The sequence below is a fragment of the Malaclemys terrapin genome, chromosome 1 (genome assembly GCF_027887155.1).
Source record: "Malaclemys terrapin pileata isolate rMalTer1 chromosome 1, rMalTer1.hap1, whole genome shotgun sequence".
Classification (NCBI taxonomy): domain Eukaryota; kingdom Metazoa; phylum Chordata; order Testudines; family Emydidae; genus Malaclemys; species Malaclemys terrapin.
In genome coordinates, this window is record NC_071505.1 from 231,055,496 (window position 1) to 231,077,410 (window position 21,915).

Genomic DNA, 21,915 nt, shown 5'->3' on the forward strand with positions numbered 1-21,915 from the left:
AGTGAAATATTATGTCACTTGTGGAACCACCACATGAGGTTTGATGAATATTGGTGAGCCTGGAGGAAGTTTGCATTACTGCTGTATCGTCTGCGTGAGTAAATAAAGGACTTCACTTTCTAACAGTGTCTATCCTGACCATTTCATTACACCGAACTGAGCCAAAACCAAAAATAAAATCTATCTAAAACTAGTAACTTCTCATGTAATTTCACATAGGAAAGTTACGCAGTAACTTGACATAATGCAGTTTGGTTATTTCTGTAATCTTTTCATTTTAAATTAAAAATATTGCTTTTCTGTTCTAACCAGTTTTAACTTGGCAACATCTAGTCATCCATCTTAACTTATCAAGAGTTAATTTTACGTAATCTCCCGGTTTTGTAGTAGTAGTGTACAATTTCCTTATGTTTCTGATTACAAACAAATGGCAGTAAATTGACAATCCCCAATGGATCAAGAATAAAAGGATGAGAAGAGTGGAACACCTGAGAAAAATGTGTTTGGGATACCACACATCCTTGTGGTATTCATTTGCAATGCTGAAAAATAGCCACTAAAAAAAAAAATGGTTTGAAACAACATTTTAGTCTAGAAACTGTGGGGAGGAGAAGAAGCCTCGTATCTTAAAATTCTTTTTCGAGTGGCCTCTGCACATTTCCACTCTTGGAATGCACTAGTGACGCAGGTTGGACTGCATTGTCAGCACATCCCAAAAGTGTGAACATGCAGAGGTTATCTCAGAAAATTCCAGTTACAGGTGAGTAACCTTCCTACTGGATTAAAGTATATTATTTTATATTGTTTGTGTGATTATTTTATTTAAAAATATTTATCTATAGCACTATGGTTGTACATATTCTTTTACACAGAAGGAAAGACAAGTTCCCTGCCCTCAGTAATTTACAATCTGGGTTCCTGATCCTGCAAAGACTTGTCCATGTGTTACTCTTGGTAAGTCTACACCACAAAGAAAAACCCATGGCACTGAGTCACAGAGCCCAGGTCATTTGAGCTAGTGGTACTTAAAAATAGCAGTGCAGACATTCTGACTCAGGCTGGAGCCTGGGTTCTGAGACCCTCACCAGGTTTCAGAGCCCGAGCTCCAGCCAAAGCGGGAATGTTTAGCCCCAAGCCCCAACAGCCCAAGTCAGTTGACCCAGGCTCTGACACTCAGGGCTGCAGGTTTTTCTTTGGAATGTAGACCATTTTTATGCACTGGGAGTAGTTCCATTGAAGCAACTGGGATTACTCACAGTGTGTAAAGATACGCACTCTTGCAAGTCTTTTGCAGGATTGAGGCCTAAAATAGAGATGACATGATGCAGGAAGAAGTGAAATCAGGCAAATGGGATGACTGTACACCATATTGCAAATTTGTGTGAGTCTAAAACTCAGAATCAGAGGAGCACTTCAGGAGAAATGTATATAGGTAGAGAAAGAAACAGGAAGATAATTCATCAGACCACTTAAATCTTCAGTGAAAATTGTATATCATTGCTAAAGAAAGTGACAGTTTTGAATGGAAGAGAATATCTCTTGTCAGTCTGCACCTTTAGAAAAATATAAGTCTTGTTATAGAGGAAGTTGGAAATAAGCACAAAAATATTGAGTCTCACTTGTATTCCTTTTAGAAAAGGAAGAAGAATTTGACTGGGGAAAGTACTTGAGGGAAGGTGAAGAAATTGATTTTGGTCCTGACATAGACACACCAGTAAGTAATATCTTAAAAGTGACCGACTATGTTCTTACAGATCGTATTTATGATATTTAGGATTATAGATGTTCACTAAAGCAAATAATTTATGGCTTGTTGATGTATGGGAGCTATAGCTGTGGCAGGGCACATTCTTTCTAGAGCAGTGGAGAGTCAGGAAGTCAACTAAATAATGTTTTGGATCGCAGAAGGGGAGGCTGTATCACTGTGGACAAAAACAACTGTAGATTTTTTTGATCAGTTTTTTTATTTAAATACAGGTTTATTTTTTAAAAATAAACCATTTAAAAATTAAATTAGAATTTGACAACCTGTTAAGGCCTAAATTTACTCTAATCTATTAAAATAATTGAAATAGAAAAAAATTGTATTAAGCAGTACATGCTTGCTGATGATGTTTTAAAGACAGTCAGATCACTGAACTGGTGAAAGTCAATCCGTAAGCACTTGAAACCAGAGTTTGTTGAAGTGTTAAACCAGCTTTTGACTGCATTAGCTTCTTCTGCAGGTGGAGAAGCCTATTTTCTTCATTTCAGATCAATGACAAGAAATCCAAGGTTAAGCTGATTGGGAGTTGGAAAAAGCAGGAAAGTTTGTTTGCCTTTTCCAGTCTTGAGTAAAAACCAGGTGTTAGAGGATGAGATCTACTATTTCTAAGATTTTGAAGGACATGGTGATCAGAAACAATTCATTCAATTCACTAACTACAGATAATATTTCCTTTGTTTAAATAAATCAGTTATTTTGAAATGCAAAATGTATTTTTATAAACTTTGATCAACTTTTTGTCTTATCTATTCAGCATGTTTGAGCTTTTATTGAATGAAAAATGTTTTTGTGCATTTTGATTGAATTTCCATCCAAATAGAGCTTAACACAAATCACACGTGAAAAAAAATTAAACAGTTAGTAAATAAGAACATAAAGAATCCAAGAATGGCGATACTGGGTCAAACCAATGGTCCAGCTAGCCCAGTATCCTGTCTTCCGAGAGTGGCCAATGCCAGGTGCTTCAGAGGGAATGAACAGAACAGGAAATCATCAAGTGCTCCATCCCCTGCCCCCATGGCAAACAGAGGCTAGGGACACCATCTCTGCCCATCCTGGCTAATAGCCGTTAAAATGCATCCTTCACCATTTTCTAACATAAGTAAAAATTAAGAATCTAAATAAATGTAAGTTAAGTTATATAATTGCTTCAGTAAATGTGTATAGATAGTGTATCCTAGTTAGTGTATCCACGGTGCACTCAGTCCTGACACAGTGCAAGGGCTAGTCCTGCCCCAGAAACACCCCAGGGCTCTGCGCCAGGCACACCAGATGTGTGCAGGCAGGCTTAGCCCAGCAGGATCCAAATGTGGAGGTGTTTAGTGTGCGGGGGATCCAGGTGTGGGGCAAGAGGGTTCTGTGTGGGGCAATCTGGATGTGGGCAGCTCAGTGAGGGGTCTGGGTGCAGGGGCAATGAGATTCTTTGGGGGTGGGGTCCTGGTGAAGGTTGTTTGGGCTCGGGGGGAGGGGTGGGGTTTGGGTGCTGGGGGAGTCGGACGGGGGTCCGGGTGCAGTTGGTTGGGGGTCTGGGTGCAGGGGGCTTGACAGGGTGGTCCAGGTGCATAGAGGTTGGGGCTTGGAGTGGGGGTATGTGTGCAGGGGGCTCATGGGGGCGGTGAGGTCCAGCGGAGGGTCTGGGTATGGGGGTCTGAATGCACAGGAGTTGGGCAGATGGGAAGGCAGCTCCCCATACAGTGACCCCTTTGTGATTTACCTCTCTGGGGCTGTTCCAGGCACCCAAAATGATGCACCTGCCCTGCTGGAGAGGGGAGTGTGGTTGCTCTTTGCTTCCCTGTCAGAAAAACATTTTTCTCAGGGGAAGGAAAGAAATCTGCTGCGGACGTGAATTCTGCGCGTGAGCAGTGGCACAGAATTGCCCTAGGAGTAAGATATGTAGAAATACAGAATCACTGCTCCAAAAAGCTTACTATTTTGATGATGTCTGTAACTTAACAGTTTGGGCCATGTTATAAAATAAATTTGGGGGGAAAAATCAAATGATTTTCAGGGTTCCTTTTAGTTTCCCTCATGCTTTTTTTTTTAGTGGAAGACAGAAAGTAGACATGTTACACTGACTTTCCCTGCCAAGAAGGACTGAGTATACTTCCTTCCCTCATGTACATTGCACTAAAAATTTACTTGGTCTTGTCATACTTGACAGGATTGGTCTGAAGAAAGTGAAGAGGAGGAGGATGCTCAACAACCTCTGAGCAGGGAAGACTCTGGCATTCAAGTAGACAGGACACCACAAGAAGAACAAGACCATAACAAGAAAACAGTGTCTCAGGTCACATGGAAAGGTTGGTTATTCAAAATTCTCTTCATGGAGGGATCTCATAACAAATGGATTTCTAATAAATGATTCTCACTCATATGTGGCTACCTAACAATAACTATGGAAGAGTTCTATATTAAAGTGCTCTGGTTTTGTCACTATAATTAAGGTTGTGAGTTTGGGTATGTATTATAGTTACTCTTTAACAGAGTAAAATGGTAGTGCCTCATTTGTGTGTAATGAAGGTTTGATCTAATTTCCATTAAAGTCAATGGAAAGACTTCCATTTATTCCTATGGAAGTATGCACACCAATGCTGCTCTAGGGATAAATGTACATCAGATAAACACAACTTAAATATATCTAGATATAATACAAAGCTTGTGTTATTAAATGTTAACACTGAAATAAAAACAGGTATTAAGAAAAACATTTGTGTGTGCTTGGGTATAGTATAATTCAATGAATGAAAATGCTTGTAATAAATGTGACACTAACGGCTCCCCTTCAGATTGGTTTCAGTCGGTTTCCCTGACAGCTGTGAAATTATAGGAGAGCGCACAGTAGGATATTGCACCTAGAATAGAAGCTGGTTATCTGTGAGGCTAGGTGTCATGGGGGATAGAACTAGGAGAAAAAAAATTTAGGTAATGTACTGAATGCCTAGTATTAGGGACACCCTGGCTATAGGGTGAGGTTACTGGTATTTGGCACCTTACTTTTTAAAGTTACCTTTGATATAGGTTTTGTATGTATCATTTCAACAATTGCCTAAAATAAAGTACATTACCTTAAGATGGAAAGATATATAAATATTAATATACCTCTGTCTTATTTTTAGGGCCTGATTTTCAAAAGGTCAGGCACCTGTGTGTGTAAACTAACTTATACATGAAATCACCATGATTGTACATGCAATAAAGTGGAAACAGACAGGAGTAATTAGCCAGTTATTTGAATGCAGCTATATCCTGAAGCTAATTCATTGTTTGGATGCTTATTAGTGAGACTTCTTTTTGTCTTTTATAAGCCTTCCCTACATAAATGAAAATCCTTCACTGACTATCAAATGTCTTACCAGTGGGTGAACCTGATGCGCGCAGCTGGCTGGAACAGCATGTGGTTCCTCAATATTGGACAGGAAGAGCTCTTCGTTTTTCTCACAGTTTGCACCTACATTCCAATTTAGCTGCTGTCTGGTAAGAAAAAAAGATCACGTACATGTTCACTGCTGATATTAAATAAAGCCAGATAATGGTTTAATGAACTATTAATGATTTACATTAAGCTGTGATACTGTTAAAGTGTAAAATGTGTGTGCTCTTCCAAAATATGTAGTTAGCATTTGTTACTGATTTAGTTTAAAATATATTTATATATTGCAAACTAAGTGTGTGCAAATTGAACAAAATGAGCCAGTATAATTTTAACTTTTGCTTATTGTGCTGAACAGTCGTAGTTCTTCCACCCCTGTAAAAATGCATAAATGTCTTGTGTGTTACTGTCCTTCCCAATGTCAGAATTTAAAACAAAGCTAGTCCTATTGTGTCCATCACAAATTCCAAATCTCAGTTTGGACAAATTTAGCATGTGTAGGGCAATACCAAATTGTGATTTGGTTTGTGCACACATTCACTGCCAGTGAACATATTTGGTTTGGTTGAATTTTGAGCTAAGAAAGTGTATAAATAACTAGTACTTTCAGTGATAAAAATGAATTAAAATACTAAAAACTTAAGTAATCCTAACATATTACACTAAAATCTTTTAATCTATCTACCAGTAAAGAAATCATGGAAGGTCTATGAATAATTGTAGAACTTTTTCCTATGATCTTGTGTTCATATTTAGAGGTGAAGGAATTTCCATTCCCTTCGCAAGTTTTTGAGATGGCATGTGTTACTTTGAGGTGGGATGGGATTTGGGGGTTATTCGTGATCCCAATTCATGTTTACTCTTGACTTTAATGTATTTAAAATAGCTACATGTTCTATTTGATAATCATTGAGTCAAAAACGTGGATTCATCGCATTACTATGTATGTTATTGGATAATAAGTAATTAAACATTTGAGAGTTGGAATACTAAAACTAATCTAATACGTCAGATGTTTGCTAGTTAATGGTAGTTGGGCTTTGACTGGATAATATTTTGGTGGCTTTTCATATTGTTTTGCCTCTAAAAAGGTTTAGAATCAAACTCTGCTCTTGTTTACAGCCTATAGAGCTTCATGGAAGTCTTTGAAGTCAAAGGTGTAAATTAGGGGAGAAATGAGCCTTAAGATTATTGCTTGATTCTTATTTGTAAACACTTCAGCTATGATTTCAGGTTTTTTTAATTAATAGTACATTTTCTTCTTTTAGGGACCAACACTTGTACAGCAGCGATCCCTTATATATGCCAGAAGAAAGAACTCTTGTAACTGAAACACAGGTTATCCGGGAAACACTCTGGTAAGCAGGAATCCCTGAAATACTTGTATATGAAATGTATTTAATATTCAGATGATAAAAGAATCTTGCATCATAGTGTTATCGGTCCTAGGAGACAGATTTGCAGTTGGCTTTCAGTGTCAGAAAAGAAATATTGCTGTGTCCTTTCTTTCTAATCTGTGCACCATCACCAGTAGTAAAGATTCTGTAATTGCAACATTCTTAATAGTTTTAATGCACAAGCCAGAAAATAAGCCAGCTCACTCTTTCATAACTGTATTGCCTGTGCAGTACAAAAAACTTATTTTTGTCACTTAAAGTGAAAGAACTCAATGCACAATGAGCAGATTTGTTGAGTAAAAAGTCAGTCATTTTATTTTTCTTACTATTAAAAATACTTTTAAGCTCAGTTCAGGTGAGAGGTAGGAGGAAACCTCTAAAAGAAAGAGCTGAGACCATGACCGTGTGTTCTGTTGGAAATGTATTTCTGATCTTCAGCAATATCGTTTACAGTCTCGGGGTCACAGTGGACCCATTATTGCTCTCTGATTCCCAAATGACAGTAGTGCCACATAGTCATGCTACCATGCCCTCTATTCATCCAAAGCTGGCCTAGTGGTTGCAACCATTTTTCTGTGATGTTTACATTGGCACAGTGATCCACCCCTTTTCAGTATCAATGTTAGATTTCTACATTATGCTCTACTGAGAGCCACCTTGGAAAGGAACCTGGAAGTTTCTGCTAATAAAAAATGCTGGCATCTCTTGAGTATGACTAGTTGCTGCTTCAGAACTTGGTTGGCTTCCAAGTGCAATTTAAGATGTAGGTTACAATTTAGTAAACCTTATATGGCCAGCCGAGGGTTTGCCCCTCTTATGCGGTGTCTTAACACAGCAGTAACAATGCATCAGTTCTTGATGTTAAATGCTTAAGATATGGCTGACATTGTGATGTGCACTGGAGGGCTCACATCTTTGAAACTTTCTTCCTTTAACAATCTACCAGACGTGGATTTGTTGAGAAGTTAGAGTTTTCTGACCAGGTTTTTTCTTATCCTATAGGTTTGCCACTGACAGGATTTGAGGATGTTTTAATGATTTTTAATTCAATTTTTTGTTGTTATTGTTGCTATAATTGTCGTTAGGGACTCAGTTGTCAGGCTGGAAATCCAATTTATAAATATTTATGTATTATAATGTAAGTTATCTTAAATGAATTTTAGAATTTTAAGTCTTACAGAAAGTAATTACCAACATAAGACTTTTTAAGACAAAAATTTAACATGATGTCCCATTCTTTGTGATAAGGTCCACAGGTCTCTTACCATGGTACTTCAGCCTGCTTGCAGCTTGGGGGTAGAACCTCTTCTGTCATTCATTTTATGATGCCAGAAGGTTCCTCAGTTTTCCCAATCAAAATTTAACCTGGTTTCAGGTTACAATCTTCAATCAGATGAGGGTTTATTTTATTTGAAGTTAGGAGATTTCTCTAATAAGAACAGTATTGTACTTTTAATTTAGCCAGGTAGTCCTCAAACTGTCATTCTCTAAGTAAGTTCAAGAAATATTCCTCCTCTTGTTGAGCATCAAAGTCCTGTCTTTAGCAGCATTGGCAATCTCAAGGCAGAGTAGTTATATCTCCTGCATTGAGATCTGCTGGACAGCCATTAGTTCACCAAGTCTGCATATTGGTCATCGAATCTTGGCAAGTGCCATTTATTTCCTTTTGGCCAAGTCTTCTATATGCCCTAATGCCCAAGAGAAGGTGGAGGAGATATTTATGTATTATCCACCTAGTTTGGGATGTCCATATTTAAAGAATAATCCTACTTCCCTTTTTGGAGGAACACTGCTATGAAAATCCCATTGTAACATGTCTGTGGATTTTAGCATGAAGAAGAACAGGAAAATTTACCCTTGCTTAGCTGAAAATATCCTTTTTTTGAGAATGTAATATGATTCACAGATCTGGCTGAGCATGGAGACAAATGGATCTCAGAATAGATATGGAAATTGTCATCCAAGGAATTGGGTTTGTTTTCATTATGTGGAATTTAAAATGTTCTGTTTTTTCCTCAAAATATACTTGGGTGTTCCCATGCTGCCAGTGACTGACAGGTCTAGTTCTGTTCCCAGACTGCAAGCAGGCTGAAGTACCATTGAATGAATCTGTGGATCTTATTACTTTGAAGAAAAATGGCCATTGCTGGAGATGGAACACTGGATTGGGGGGGACTGATGCCCTGAAGTGGTATGGGGAATTCTCTTTCTTAGGTGCTTGGCTGGTGAGTGTTGCTCACATGCTCAAGGTATAACTGATCACCATATGTGGGATCAGAAAGGGATTTCCCCCAGAGTAGATAGGGAGGAACACTGGGGGGAGGGTTTTCATTTTCCTTTGCAACATGGGTCACTTGCTAGGATCATCTGGACTTATAGCACTATATCAATTCCTTGCCAGTGCAAGGGCCTCGGTTATTGGTGCACCTTGGTCTATCCTGTTCTCTGCTTGTGGCACACAATTTTTGTTTCCTGAAGGCTATAGTACTTCGGTCTAATTCTGGTTGTTGGGCTTGGCAGGGGCTAGGTGGTGTTTAGTGGCCTGGGATTTTACAGGAGTTAAGACAGGATGATCTGGTGGTTCCCTCTTGCCTTAAACTCTGATTCTAAGGGCATGTCTACACTTTGAGTGGGAATGATTCCCAGCTTGAGGAGATATACCCATGCTAGCTCTGACTGAACTATCACATTTAAAAATAGTGTGTAGCCACACTTATATGAGCAGCGGGAAGGGTTAGGTGCCCTTAGGATGATCCCATTCAAAATGCTAGATATGGACTTCGGGCTGCTCATACCACTGCGGCTGTATTCTGTTTTTAGCACAATAATTTGGTCAGAGCTAACATGCGTTTGTCTATTGGAGCTGGGAATCACACATCCAGCTCAAAAGTGTAGATCTACCCTAAGAAAGGAAATTTTCAGGTAAGCAAGACTAAATTTTCCTCTTAAGGATTTGACATATATATTTTCTAATCCATATAATTATGATGAATTTGTTTTTAAGAATGCTCACCTTTTCTTGCTTTCCAGGCTTCTTTCAGGGGTGAAAAAGCTCTTTATATTTCAGCTGAATGAGGGAAAGGTGACTGTGAGAAATGACATTATTGTAACTCATTTGACCCAGGTAAGTTATTTGATCGACCTGGGTTGATTTTATTCAAATCATAATTTAATATGCCTGTCTTTAGAGGGCTTGAATATTTGGGAGATAGGAAACTAAACTTCCTGTGGAAAAATAATAATGCTTCCACACCTGTTTTTAACTTAAGCAACACATATTTTGATTTAATAAAACAAAACTGAGTGGGCGGATGCCATAAAAGAGATAATATTCAGTGACAGTGAAATTATGTTATATTTATCTCTTGAATTCAACAGTCACTTTCATTTTACCTTTTATATATCTTGTGATTTCTGGTTGTGTAAAAGGATTAATATTCATAAGATAATTCTGGAAAACCTTATTTTGTAGAACTGCTTAAGATCAGTATTGGAGCAGATAGCAGCATATGGACAAGTTGTGTTTAGGCTGCAGAAGTTCATTGATGAAGTGATGGGGCACAGCTCAGAAAGTGTAATACCTGGAACCATTTCCACTCCCAAGAAAACTACAGAACCCCCATTTAGAACCTACCAAGCTTTTATGTGGGCCTTGTACAAGTACTTCATTAGTTTCAAAGAAGAGCTTACTGAAATTGAGAAGTGCATAATCAACAAAGGTACAGTATAGGGGATATTTAATTTATAATAGGAAAATGTGAGAATAATATACTGTTGTACAAATAAGTTTAAACTATGAAAATTGTATAAAATGCTAGACAATATTTAAAAAATATATAAACTTGCTAAAAATGGTTATCGTTGTATATTTTTGGTTTTGCAGACAAAACAGTCACTCTTTCAATAGTAGTAGATAAGTTGTCACCTCGACTGGCACAGCTTAAGGTACTTCACAAAGTTTTCAGCACAGGGGTAGCAGAAGTACCGCAAGTACCACCTGACACTCGAAATGTTGTAAGAGCATCTCATTTGCTTAATACACTCTACAAAGCTATTCTTGAATATGACAACGTTGGAGAAGCATCTGAGCAAACAGTATGTCAAATCTAACTTTTTACTTAATTATGAAACACAGTATCTAGAATATTGTTTAACAAGTTTTTATGTGAAGTTTTTTACCACTGAAGAATTGATTTATAAGTCTGTTAGGTCACAAATGAAGTACATGTTGTGGTCTCATCCTATTCTCCAGTTATCTACATTATAAACCACACAATCTGCTATGGCTGGCACTTTGTGCTCAAAAGAGACTTAGGACTGGAAATAATGAAGGTTGCTGGTTAGGACTGAAGGGCATTGAGAAAGCAGCGTAGAGAAGGTTGCAGGGTGTCTGCTTACATTTAACTGATTGCACGGCATTGCTTTTAGTTCAACGTTATGTCTGGTCAAGTTTTTTAAAAAATTGTATGTACATGTGCATACTGTAAGTATATATTTGCACAGTTCTTTGGATTGGCTTCTCTGCAGTGTATAGTAGCTATTTTATTTGAAATAATATGTGTAATTTTGCCAAACGTTTATAAAATCCCACAACAATTGGTGTTTACTCTTCATTTCAGGTATCCCTCCTCTTCTCTCTCTGGGTTGAAACGGTAAGGCCGTATTTGCAGACAGTAGATGAGTGGATTGTCCATGGTAACTTGTTTGATCCTGCTAAGGAATTTATCATTCAGAGGTATGGATGATGATGATGAACAGATCAAAACAGTGTGGCCTAAATAAACATTATAGCTGTTGAAGAAGAGACAAACTGGATGGTGGCATGACAATAATTTCGTTTGATAAAACAGCTAGAAATGATCTGATTTTTTAAAAATCCTACCTTTTTTATCCATCTCTAGTCTACATGGGAGAAATAACATGAGGTAGTGAGACAGTGACCCTAGTAGTTGTTGATATGGTATAGAGATAAGTTAATCTGGAAAAATGCAAAATTAAAAAATATGAAGTTGGCCATCAAACCACAAATATTCAGTTTTAAAAAAAAAATCAGTTCTTTTCCTAAATTAATGTATCCATAATAAAATAAAGTTGATTTTTCCTAATGCATGGCAAGATAGTGATATATAAACCTATTGCTATTTGGAACAGAAACATAAGATAAAACAATGTCTTGAGTTATTTGCATACTCCTTTCAGCATCAGTTAGAAGAATTAGTTCTGTTTGCACATTATATTTTGATGATCACTTTTTTACAGTATGGTAGTTTAAAATAGAAAAATGCAGAAATACTAAATTTTTGTGTTATAGCGGTCTATAGTTAAGCTTTTTTCCATTGTGTAATATTACTCAAGCTTTTTTCTAGCTGATCAACAAGTAATGGCAATTGGTTAAAAAAACTAAGCACTTTGAATGACTGTGGAAACACAGATTTTGTTTACTGTGGAAGATGATTAACTGCTGGCACCAGAACTTTTACCTTAATAACCTTGTTGTGTCCTATTGCATTGCTTTTCCTTTGGGTCTAAGACTTTCAATTAAAATGGGGCTCTCGCCTATTTGGGATGTCGTTAATGTACAATTAGATTATTGTTAGCAGTTAACTAACAGTAGTTGAGTAGGCAGCCTTATCTATAAATTTAACTTCCCATGAGAATTGTTTTACCTATTTTTTACTGAGATGTGCTAAAACAGAAGCTATTAAAGTATTGTTGTGTATCTGGGTATTACATTTTGAGGTATTTCAGACACGTGTGCGTTATGTGGTATTCAGTTTCACTTTAGTTATTTGTATGGAGACTCCTACATCGTGATGTAGGTTTTTCTATTTTATTTATTAAGTAAACCTAAAAGCATCAATCATTTGTAATTAAAGATCCATGGCACTTTGAATAATTAACCTCCTGGATAAATTCCAGTTTGAGGTTTTGGTCTGGTTACCTAGATTTCTCCTGGATTTCAGTTGTATATAGTAGTGTAACGGCATGGCACCCATCTCATACAAGCACCCCTTCTGGGCCGGTGGGTCTCTGATCTTTAAACAGTTCGAGCCCTGGTATTGGGCTATACCACAAGGGCTTTCTCCCTGGAGGCAATGGTTTTGCTCTCTTGGTCTATCCTGGTCTCAGCTCTCCAGCTGGGCCACTAAGTAGTTCAGTTCCCCTTCTGGGGGTTTATCACTGTCTGATTGTAGGCCAGTTCCCCAGTGGCCTACGCGGGGGACCCAAGCCCACCCACTATTCTGGGTCTCAGCCCAGGGACCCTAAGAATAGCAGCCATGTGCCACCATGTCCCTTTAGCAAAACTGCCTTCAATTCCAAAGGCCACTACCCCATGGCCCCACTTTCACCAAAGCTTCACCCTTCCCTCAGGGCTCATCTAAGTTCAGGCTCAGGAGCCAGCACCGAGCTGTTCATGGTGCTGCAGTTCCTTTTGGCCGGCCAGGAGCACTATATGTACTCCTCCAGCTCCAGGAAGGAACTGACTGTCTCTGGCTCTGCTACTCTATTTATACGGCCCTCCTGGGCCCTGATTGGCTGCTTCCCCTACAGCTACTCTAGGCTGCTTGAAGGACTACTGTTCTGCTCCTTTCCTGGGATGGGTGTGTCAGGACACTAGTCCACCCCGTCACAAGTAGTCTCTTGTTTCTTGTTCTAATAATCTATTGTGCAATGATTCTGTGCGATGCTAAAGTTAACCATCATTCTAGAGATGGCTGTGTGTCAATCATAGGTGAAATGATTATTTTGTGTGTGTTGTTCAGTAAAGATAGTTGCAAAGTTTTCACTTAGAAAGGAAAAAATCAAATGCCCAAATACAGAATGGGGAATAATTGGGTAGGTAGTAGTACTGCTGAAAAGGATTTGGGAGTTATAGTGAATCACAAATTGAATAAGTCAACAACATGAGACAGTTGCGGAAAAGGCCAATAATATTCTGGAGTGTCTGAACAGGAGTGTTGTATGTAAGAACTAGAAGGTAATTGTCCTGCTCTACTTGGTGCTTGAGAGGCCTCATCTGGCGTACTGTGTTTAGTTCTGGATGTCATACTGCAGGAAAGATGTGGACAAATTGGAGAGAGCCCAGAAGAGAGTATCAAAAATGATAGGCCAGGTTTTCTAAACCTTCCATGATGGAAGATTTAAAACTTGGCACGTTTAGTCTTCAGAAAAGAAAACTGAGTGGGGACCTGATAAGTCTTCAAATACGTTGAGGGCTGTTACAAAGACGACTTATCAGTTGTTCTCCAAGTCTGCAGAAAATAGGACAAGAAGTAATGGGCTTAATGTGCAGCAAGAGAGATTTAGGTTAGCTGTTTTAAAAAAAAAAAAAACTTTTCTAACTATAAGGATCATTTAGCTCTAGAATAGGCTTCCAAGTGAGGTTGTGGAATCCCCATCATTGGAGGTTTTAAAGAACAGGTTGGACAAACACCTGTCAGGGATGGTCTTCTAGACTCTAGGTTGACTTCATCTTGCCTCAGTGCAGGGGACTAGACTTGGTGACTTCTCGAGGTCCCTTCCAGTTCTACATTTCTATGATTCTATCATTTCTATGGTGCGTTGGGATAATTCCAAATAGAAGGTGAAATATATTATTATTTAATAGGGAAGCTTTATCTTTTTAAAAGGATAAAGTGTAACGATTTTCTCTCTCTGTTGTAGAAACAAAAATGTCCCAGTTAATCACAGGGATTTTTGGTATGCTACCTACACATTATATAGTGTGTCAGAAAAGATGGAGAATGAAGAGAAAATGAGTGATAATGCCAGTGCCAGCTCTGGCAGTGATCAGGCTCCCTCAAGTAGGCAGCACACAATGGTCTCCTTTCTGAAACCAGTACTAAAACAAATCATCATGGCTGGAAAGTCCATGCAATTGTTGAAGAACCTACAATCCAAAGATGATTATCCACGGCAAGCTGCATCAAGAGGTGAAAATAAGTTGTGTAAAATATTCTTCTTCTCTGTATCTAACAGCATTTGTGTATTTAGGGTGTATTAGTGTTTCCATTATAATCCACTGTTTAGTATATAACTCTCCTTGTTATGCTTGCACTGTGTGGTTTGTAACTTCACATCTGATTTGAAACAACTGGTTCTGTTCCAAGAGCCCTGATGCATGCAACACACACAACAATGTGAGAAGAACTGAATTTTTACCTTAATTCAGAATTTATTTGCTTTTTTCAGTTTTAAGTTGCTCTTAAACATTATTTTAAATTCTCTCTTGTTAGTTTATACTATTTAAGATCTTTATTCAAACCATAAAACTATTTTCTTATTATGTGATTAATCAGTTGGTTCCCATTACTGAGTAGTTCATTGGTTTAAGGATAATAGGTAATAAATAGGATTCCTGATTTAAGGAAAGCCTGTTGGTGATCTGCCCAAAGACCTTGATACAACTATAAGCATGCGGAATATTTGGAGTAACCAGCATGAATTATGATACACAAAGGACAGTAGTGGGAGCTGTGATGTCTGTTGTCTTCACGTGGGTCAATATAAATTAGCTATTTGTATGTTATACAAGTCCCTTTCTATTTAAATGTAGAGTGAGGTGGCTTTGAACTGTTTTGCGACCGCTTTTTATATCAGTGTTATCCCTTTTGTCATGGGAGGATAAACTGTCATTGAAAACAAGTTTTGTATTAATGGCTGACAGTTACTTTATACCCATCGTCTTTAAGGGTTTAATATTTTCAGAAATATTAATTTCATATTTTAGGTCCCAGTTCAGCAAGATATTTCAGTATGTACCCAACATTAAGCATACAAATAGTCCTATTAATATCAATATTTAACGTTAGATATGTGCTTACGTACCTTGCGAATCACAGCCTAGATACTGTTGATGCTGCATATGGAAATATAGCAAGCAAAACTGGGTTTACGTTAATCTCCTTAACTTAGTTGTACTAGTATAATCAACACTGTTTCTTAGAATAATATTTACCATATATTTTACTATCCACTTCAGATGCAGAAAGAAAGAGTTTGTACACACTATTTCTGGAGTCTGTGCAGTCCCGTCTGCGGCATGGGGAAGAATCTGTTCCAGATATTATTACAGAACAACAAGCTACAAAGCAGAGTTTGATAAAGATGCAGTCAATAGCAGAGAGACACTTAGAACTGGATGATGTTCATGATCCATTGCTGGCTATTAACTTTGCTAGGTAATTGAACACCTGAAAGATAACCAGTCTCACAGCTGTTGTCAGAAGCCACAAGGCATAAACTTTTGCTATTGCTGCTTAAAACAAACAAGCTCAGGAGCAAGCCTAAAGGGGAGCATGACTAAGCATTGTCCCAGGCAGCTTATGACTGGCCAAAGGTTCATTAAAAATATAAATTATTACAATGAGTATTCAAGAACGGTTCTATTTTGCCTGCTACATCTAGCAGGACTTAAATGTTTTTAGTATAGAAAATGGGAACTGTCTCTAGCATAGCAAATTTTATTACAAAAAAATAGTTATAATTTCTCAAATTAATTATGATAGAACCAATGCTGTAGCAAAATGTAATCTTTTGAATGTATGTGCATGGCACATTAGGTAAAATGTCTTTCATTTGAATCAACGTCTTTCTCTTTGGCTGGTCATTACAAAGACGTATCTTGCAAAATTCTACTGTGGTACTAATAGTTTAAAACAAACATTTCAGGAAAAAGGTTAATTGCCACAAAAATAATTGTTCCTTTGTGATAGGGTAATGTGAGGAAACTAGCAGAGCAGCAACACGTTGATTTTAACAGTAGTACATAGGTCGTAATAATTAGTGATGAGAATGTTAGCTATTTATTTCTCTTACGTACCAATAGGTAGATCGGTGTTCCGGCTTCTCAAAAAGAGTTCTGATGTAACAATGGTGCCTTTAGTTCTTGGTTGTATTTAAAAGCTTTCATTGTGAAGTTAAACAACCTTACAGTTTAACAGGTAATACAATGTATTATAAGAGTATTGTAATTAATGTTGAGCTATGTACATAATCTCTCTCTCAGTGGATGAGAATGTCTCTTAAAAGTTGATAGGCTGGTTAATTCAGTCCTTTTGTCGATCAAGACAATCTCTGCTCTGAAGTGATGGAAACCAGACTTGCACTACAATGATTTTACCTGTTGATAGCTTTTGCTGTATTGTAATGATGATTTTGACCCTTCTCTGATAAACTAATTGGCTTTGTCTTACTATTACTATGTCTACACTACAGCCTATGTCTGCAAAACTTATGTCGCACAGGAATGTGAATATTCCACCCCCCTGAGTGACATAGGTTACACCAACATAAGTGTTCGTGTGCTTCTCCCATTGACATAGCTTATGCTGCTTGCAGAGGTGGGGTTTTTTATGCCAACGGGAGACTCTCTTCTGTCGGCATAGAGTGTTTTCACCAGACGCGCTGAGCGGCGCAGGTGTATCAGTACAGCTAAGCCACTGTAGTGCTGTACATATAGACTTACCCTAAGTGTTAAATGTCTGACTGAGAGATTTTCCAACAGGATAATATTATAAGGAGAGTTAGTACATCACTGTAGCACTTCAGCATAACAGACACTACCTACACCAATGGGAAGGGCTCTCCCTTTGGCGTAGTTAATCCACCACCTCAACAGTCTGGAATTCTTAGGTAGACCTAGCACTGCCTAAATAGGGAAGGAGATGGGTTGATCTCATTTTCTAGTGTTGAACAGCCCTTAGTAGTGACCACTATATTTAAGTTGCTTAACACTTTTTTCATTATAAAACAATTTTTTTGCAACCTTATTTTTGAGACTCTTACCCCTCTGTTGTTTGCAATTGGCCTTGGGTATTCAGTAGGGGAAAGCCTTCAGGCTACCAGAGCACCTTTTCTTTGTCTGATTAAATTCTGTCCAGCTTTTGCTGAGATAGATACTGTTTACAAATTGCCATTTACTTTCTCTTACTTGTTTCTCTGTCAAATGTTGTTGACAATGTGCCAAAATAATAATCGTACAGGAAAATGTTAAGGCCGAGCTGCCATTGCTGCCACACCAGCAGGCAGCCGCATGTGATACATTAGGAACACCAGGTTGCTCCTAGAGCTGCTGTAGCAGGGTGGTGGGAAAGGGAAGAGAAGAAAGACATATTGGGCTCCCCCTTCTCCCAGGTCGTCCCAGTGACCCATGTCCTCCACTGGAGGACACCATATGGAGCAAGGAAACACCCACCTTCTGGTGAGGGTTGGGAGGGAGAGTGGCTGTTTTCTCTCCCTGCCCCCCAACACACGTTGTTACCCATCTTCTAGAGATCCAATAACTGGCCCCAGCAGTGTATTTCCACCCCTACCTAGGGCTGGAGTTCTCCTAACTTCCAAGGTTTGTCTTATCCCATTGAGAGAGAGATTATGACTTGAGCTATGTGGCTGTGCATTGAATAAGATCCCCCTCTTACAGCTATACGCAGGCTACCCAAATCTATATTTGGCACTTTTGCAGCTGCTACTGGAATGCTGTGTCCAGTTCTGGTGTTCACAGTTTAGGAAGGATGTTGATAAATTGAAGTGTGTTCAGAAAAGAGCCACAAGAATGATTAAAGGATTAGAAAACCTGCCTTAGTAATGATAGACTCAGGAAGCTCCATCTATTTGGCTTAACAAAGAGTGTTAAGGGATGACTTGATTACCATCTGAGTACCTACATGGGGAACAAGTACACCTCTACCCCGATATAACGCTGTCCTCCGGAGCCAAAAAATCTTACCGCGTCATAGGTGAAACTGCATTATATCGAACTTGCTTTGATCCAACGGAGTGCGCAGCCCTGTCCCACTGGAGTACTGCTTTACCACATTATATCCGAATTCTTGTTATATCAGGTCGCGGTAGAGGTGTACTTGATAATGGACTCTTCAGTCTAGCAGAGAAAGGTATAGCTGAATGTTCAATGGCTGAAAGTTGAAGCTAGATAAATTTAGACTGGAAATTAGGTGCATTTAAGCGATGGTAATTAACCACTAGAACAATTTACTGAGGGTCAGAGTGGATTCTCCATTAATGGCAATTTTTAAATCAAGGTTGATGTTTTTCTAAAATATATTCTCTAGAAATTATTTTGGGGAAATTCTGTGATGTGTTATACAGGAGGACAGACTAGACAACCACAGTGGTCCTTTCTGGCTTGGAATATCTGAAAACCGATAACGCCTTGTTTAGGCCTTACATCACAGTCTAGCCCTAAAAGATCATATAAAACAAATATTTTTCTTATTTATTGAGGTTTACAGTATTTGTACTGGTATTGCTTTTCAGAACTACAACAAGAACTGGCATAAACACAGTGAGTGATTAGGTGGTTATAGCACATCATCCAAATTAGTACTCTTATGCCTTGTTATACAAACGTTGTATGTATAGTCACTCGAAATAATGGGCTTGTCTGAGTTAAGGCACTAATATCCATTGAGTTACCAGTACTGGAATGAACTTTTTACTACTTTTTCAATGCCTTATTATTTTTTTATTTTTAAGCACATTTAGCTTTCTGCTTAAAATGAGACCACAAAGTTTTAAATGTATGACACTTTCTGTTAGGTATTATATGGATCAATTCCTTTCCAGCTAAGCAATGTTTTTTTTTTTATTTTGAAGGCTGTATTTGGAGCAAAGTGACTTTCATGAGACATTTACTGGTGGTGATGTTTGCGTGGATAGATCCTCTGAATCAGTGACATGCCAGACATTTGAACTGACGCTGAGGTCTTGCCTTTATCCTCACATAGATAAGCAATATCTGGAATGCTGTGGCAACCTAATGCAAACTTTAAAGAAGGATTACAGGTAAGAAATGAAATTAGGTCCTGCTTAAAAAGCATATTCCATTATCATTGGTATACCATACTGTAAAAGCACCAGTTACTTTAAGAAAATTGATTTGTAGTTGAAATCTTTTACAAACTGTTTAATCTTCTCTTCTAATTCTGCAGTGATAAACACTAACAAAAGCACTAATATGCGGAATTAACATAATATTTTCCAACCATCACTCTATTCGTTGTTCTTTTGTGTTCTATCCTTTTGTCTGTATTACCTACTTAAGCCTAGGCTACAATAGAACATTATGTTGGCATAACTGCATCATTTGGGTATTATAAGTTCACATCCCTGAGTGGCATAGTTAAGCTGATCTAAGTCCCCATATAGGCAGCACTAGGTCAACGGAAGACTTAGCTATCGCCTTTCGGCGAAGTGGATTACATGCAGTGATGGGAGAATCCTTCCAGTCGCTGTAAGTAACATCTACACTGAAGTGCAGCTGCACTATGGTGCCACTGTAGCATTTTAAATGTAGACAAGCCCTTAGTTTGTAAGGTCTTTTTTGAAGGAACCGTTTCTTACTATATATTTATACAGCATGAAGCACAGTGGTTGACCAGTCTCAGACTGGGTCTCTAAGCAGTATTGTAATACAAATAATAACGATAAGCAAAGAAAAAGTAAAGTGTAATCAGCTTGATAAAAACATAGTATTTTAATACATTTGCTTTAAATAACGTTTAAAGGTAAACACATGTCTTAATTCATACACTAGATTATGATATTAAGTACTTTTGGATAGAGAAGTATGAAAACAGTTAAAAATTGACAAATATAAATATTCCTAGAAAGAACAATGCGTAAAATCCTGGCCCCAATTAAGTCAATGTCAAAGCTATTATTGACTTCAGTGGAACCAGGCTTTCACACAGTCAGCTTAAAATATAGGAGAAATTTTAGGAAGACAGAATATGATTATCTAAATTTGAATTTGGCCATTACACTACCACTAATTATGTGATATTGTCATGCTGAGTTGAATAAAGTGGCCTGATCTCATAACCTCTGACCTGGTCCTAAGTCACAGTCTTTCTATTTAAGGTACTCATGTGGCCTCCATCACCATAGTATCCAAGTGCCTTACAGTCTTTAAATGTATCCATCCTTACAGCACCTCTGTGAAATAGGGAAGTACTACTACCCCTTCTTCCCCTTTTTTTAACAGTTAAGGAAGTGATATTGGAGCCCTTACTTTGGCAAAACTCCCAATGACGTTGGAATTTTTTCAGGTTCTGCAGTTAGAGAGATCATAGAATCATAGAATATTAGGGTTGGAAGAGACCTCAGGAGATCGTCTAGTCCAATCCCCTGCTCAAAGCAGGACCAACACCAACTAAATCATCCCAGCCAAGGCTTTGTCAAGCCGGGCTTTAAAAATCTCTAAGGATGGAGATTCCATCACCTCCCTAGGTAACCCATTCCAGTGCTTCACAACTCTCCTAGTGAAATAGTGTTTCCTAATATCCAACCTAGACATACCCCACCGCAACTTGAGATCATTGCTTCTTGTTCTGTCATCTGCTATCACTGAGAACAGTCTAGATCCATCCTCTTTGGAACCCCCTTTCAGGTAGTTGAAGGCTGCTATCAAATCCCCCCTCACTCTTCTCTTCTGCAGACTACATAATCCCAGTTCCCTCAGCATCTCCTCGTAAGTCATGTGCCCCAGCCCCGTAATCATTTTCGTTGCCCTCTGCTGGACTCTCTCCAATTTGTCCACATCCCTTCTGTAGTGGGGGGACCAAAACTGGACACAATACTCCAGGTGTGGCCTCACCAGAGCCGAATACAGGGGAATAATCATTTCCCTCGATCTCCTGGCAATGCTCGTACTAATTCAGCCCAATATGCCATTAGTCTTCTTGGCAACAAGGGCACACTGCTGACTCTCATCCAGCTTCTTGTCCACTGTAAACCCCAGGTCCTTTTCTGCAGAACTGCTGCTTAGCCAGTCGGTCCCCAGATGCACTATTTCTCCCCATAAAGCTGTTCTTGAACTGAGGGCCTGATCCAGAAAAGTGCTTGAGTACATGACTAGTCCTACTGAAATCAGTGGCATTACTTTCAATGCTTTGAGCTACGTACATGGTTAAGTATTTTGCTACATCTGGGCCTAAGTGATGTTTATGTGAAAAAGTAATGTATAATAGACTTCACTGGAGTATGGGATTCAGTTGGGAGTTCTTGTGATGATGAGACTTTTAAAGGTTTGCATTACATAATGTGACATTTTTATGTTAAAGGAATATAATGCATATTGAAGAGATGTTTGTGTATTTGTATTCCCTGTTCAGGCTGGTAGAGTACTTGCAGGCAATGCGAAACTTTTTTTTGCTTGAAGCTGGGGATACTATGTATGATTTCTACACATCTATTTTTGATAAAATAAGAGAAAAGGAAACTTGGCAGAATGTATCATTTCTAAATGTTCAACTCCAAGAAGCAGTTGGACAACGTTACCCAGAGGACAGTTCAAGGTAAAATGCATAGAATTAAGTTGAAAGTAAAAATAACTTTTTTCCTTTCACTTTCCTTCTATCTTC

General features: G+C 38.3%; 1 protein-coding gene across 1 annotated transcript in view; it reads left to right on the plus strand.

Moving 5' to 3' along the window:
- TUBGCP5 (tubulin gamma complex associated protein 5) overlaps positions 1–21,915 on the plus strand; it is a 48,488-nt gene that overhangs the window by 7,185 nt on the left and 19,388 nt on the right. The window contains exons 5-16 of the mRNA XM_054008973.1: positions 1,635–1,714; positions 3,927–4,065; positions 5,122–5,239; positions 6,404–6,493; positions 9,563–9,656; positions 10,005–10,251; positions 10,416–10,627; positions 11,152–11,267; positions 14,198–14,466; positions 15,516–15,714; positions 19,148–19,336; positions 21,667–21,849. Of these exons, the coding sequence (XP_053864948.1) occupies positions 1,635–1,714; positions 3,927–4,065; positions 5,122–5,239; positions 6,404–6,493; positions 9,563–9,656; positions 10,005–10,251; positions 10,416–10,627; positions 11,152–11,267; positions 14,198–14,466; positions 15,516–15,714; positions 19,148–19,336; positions 21,667–21,849 (1,936 nt within the window). The remainder of the gene's footprint in view (positions 1–1,634; positions 1,715–3,926; positions 4,066–5,121; positions 5,240–6,403; positions 6,494–9,562; positions 9,657–10,004; positions 10,252–10,415; positions 10,628–11,151; positions 11,268–14,197; positions 14,467–15,515; positions 15,715–19,147; positions 19,337–21,666; positions 21,850–21,915) is intronic.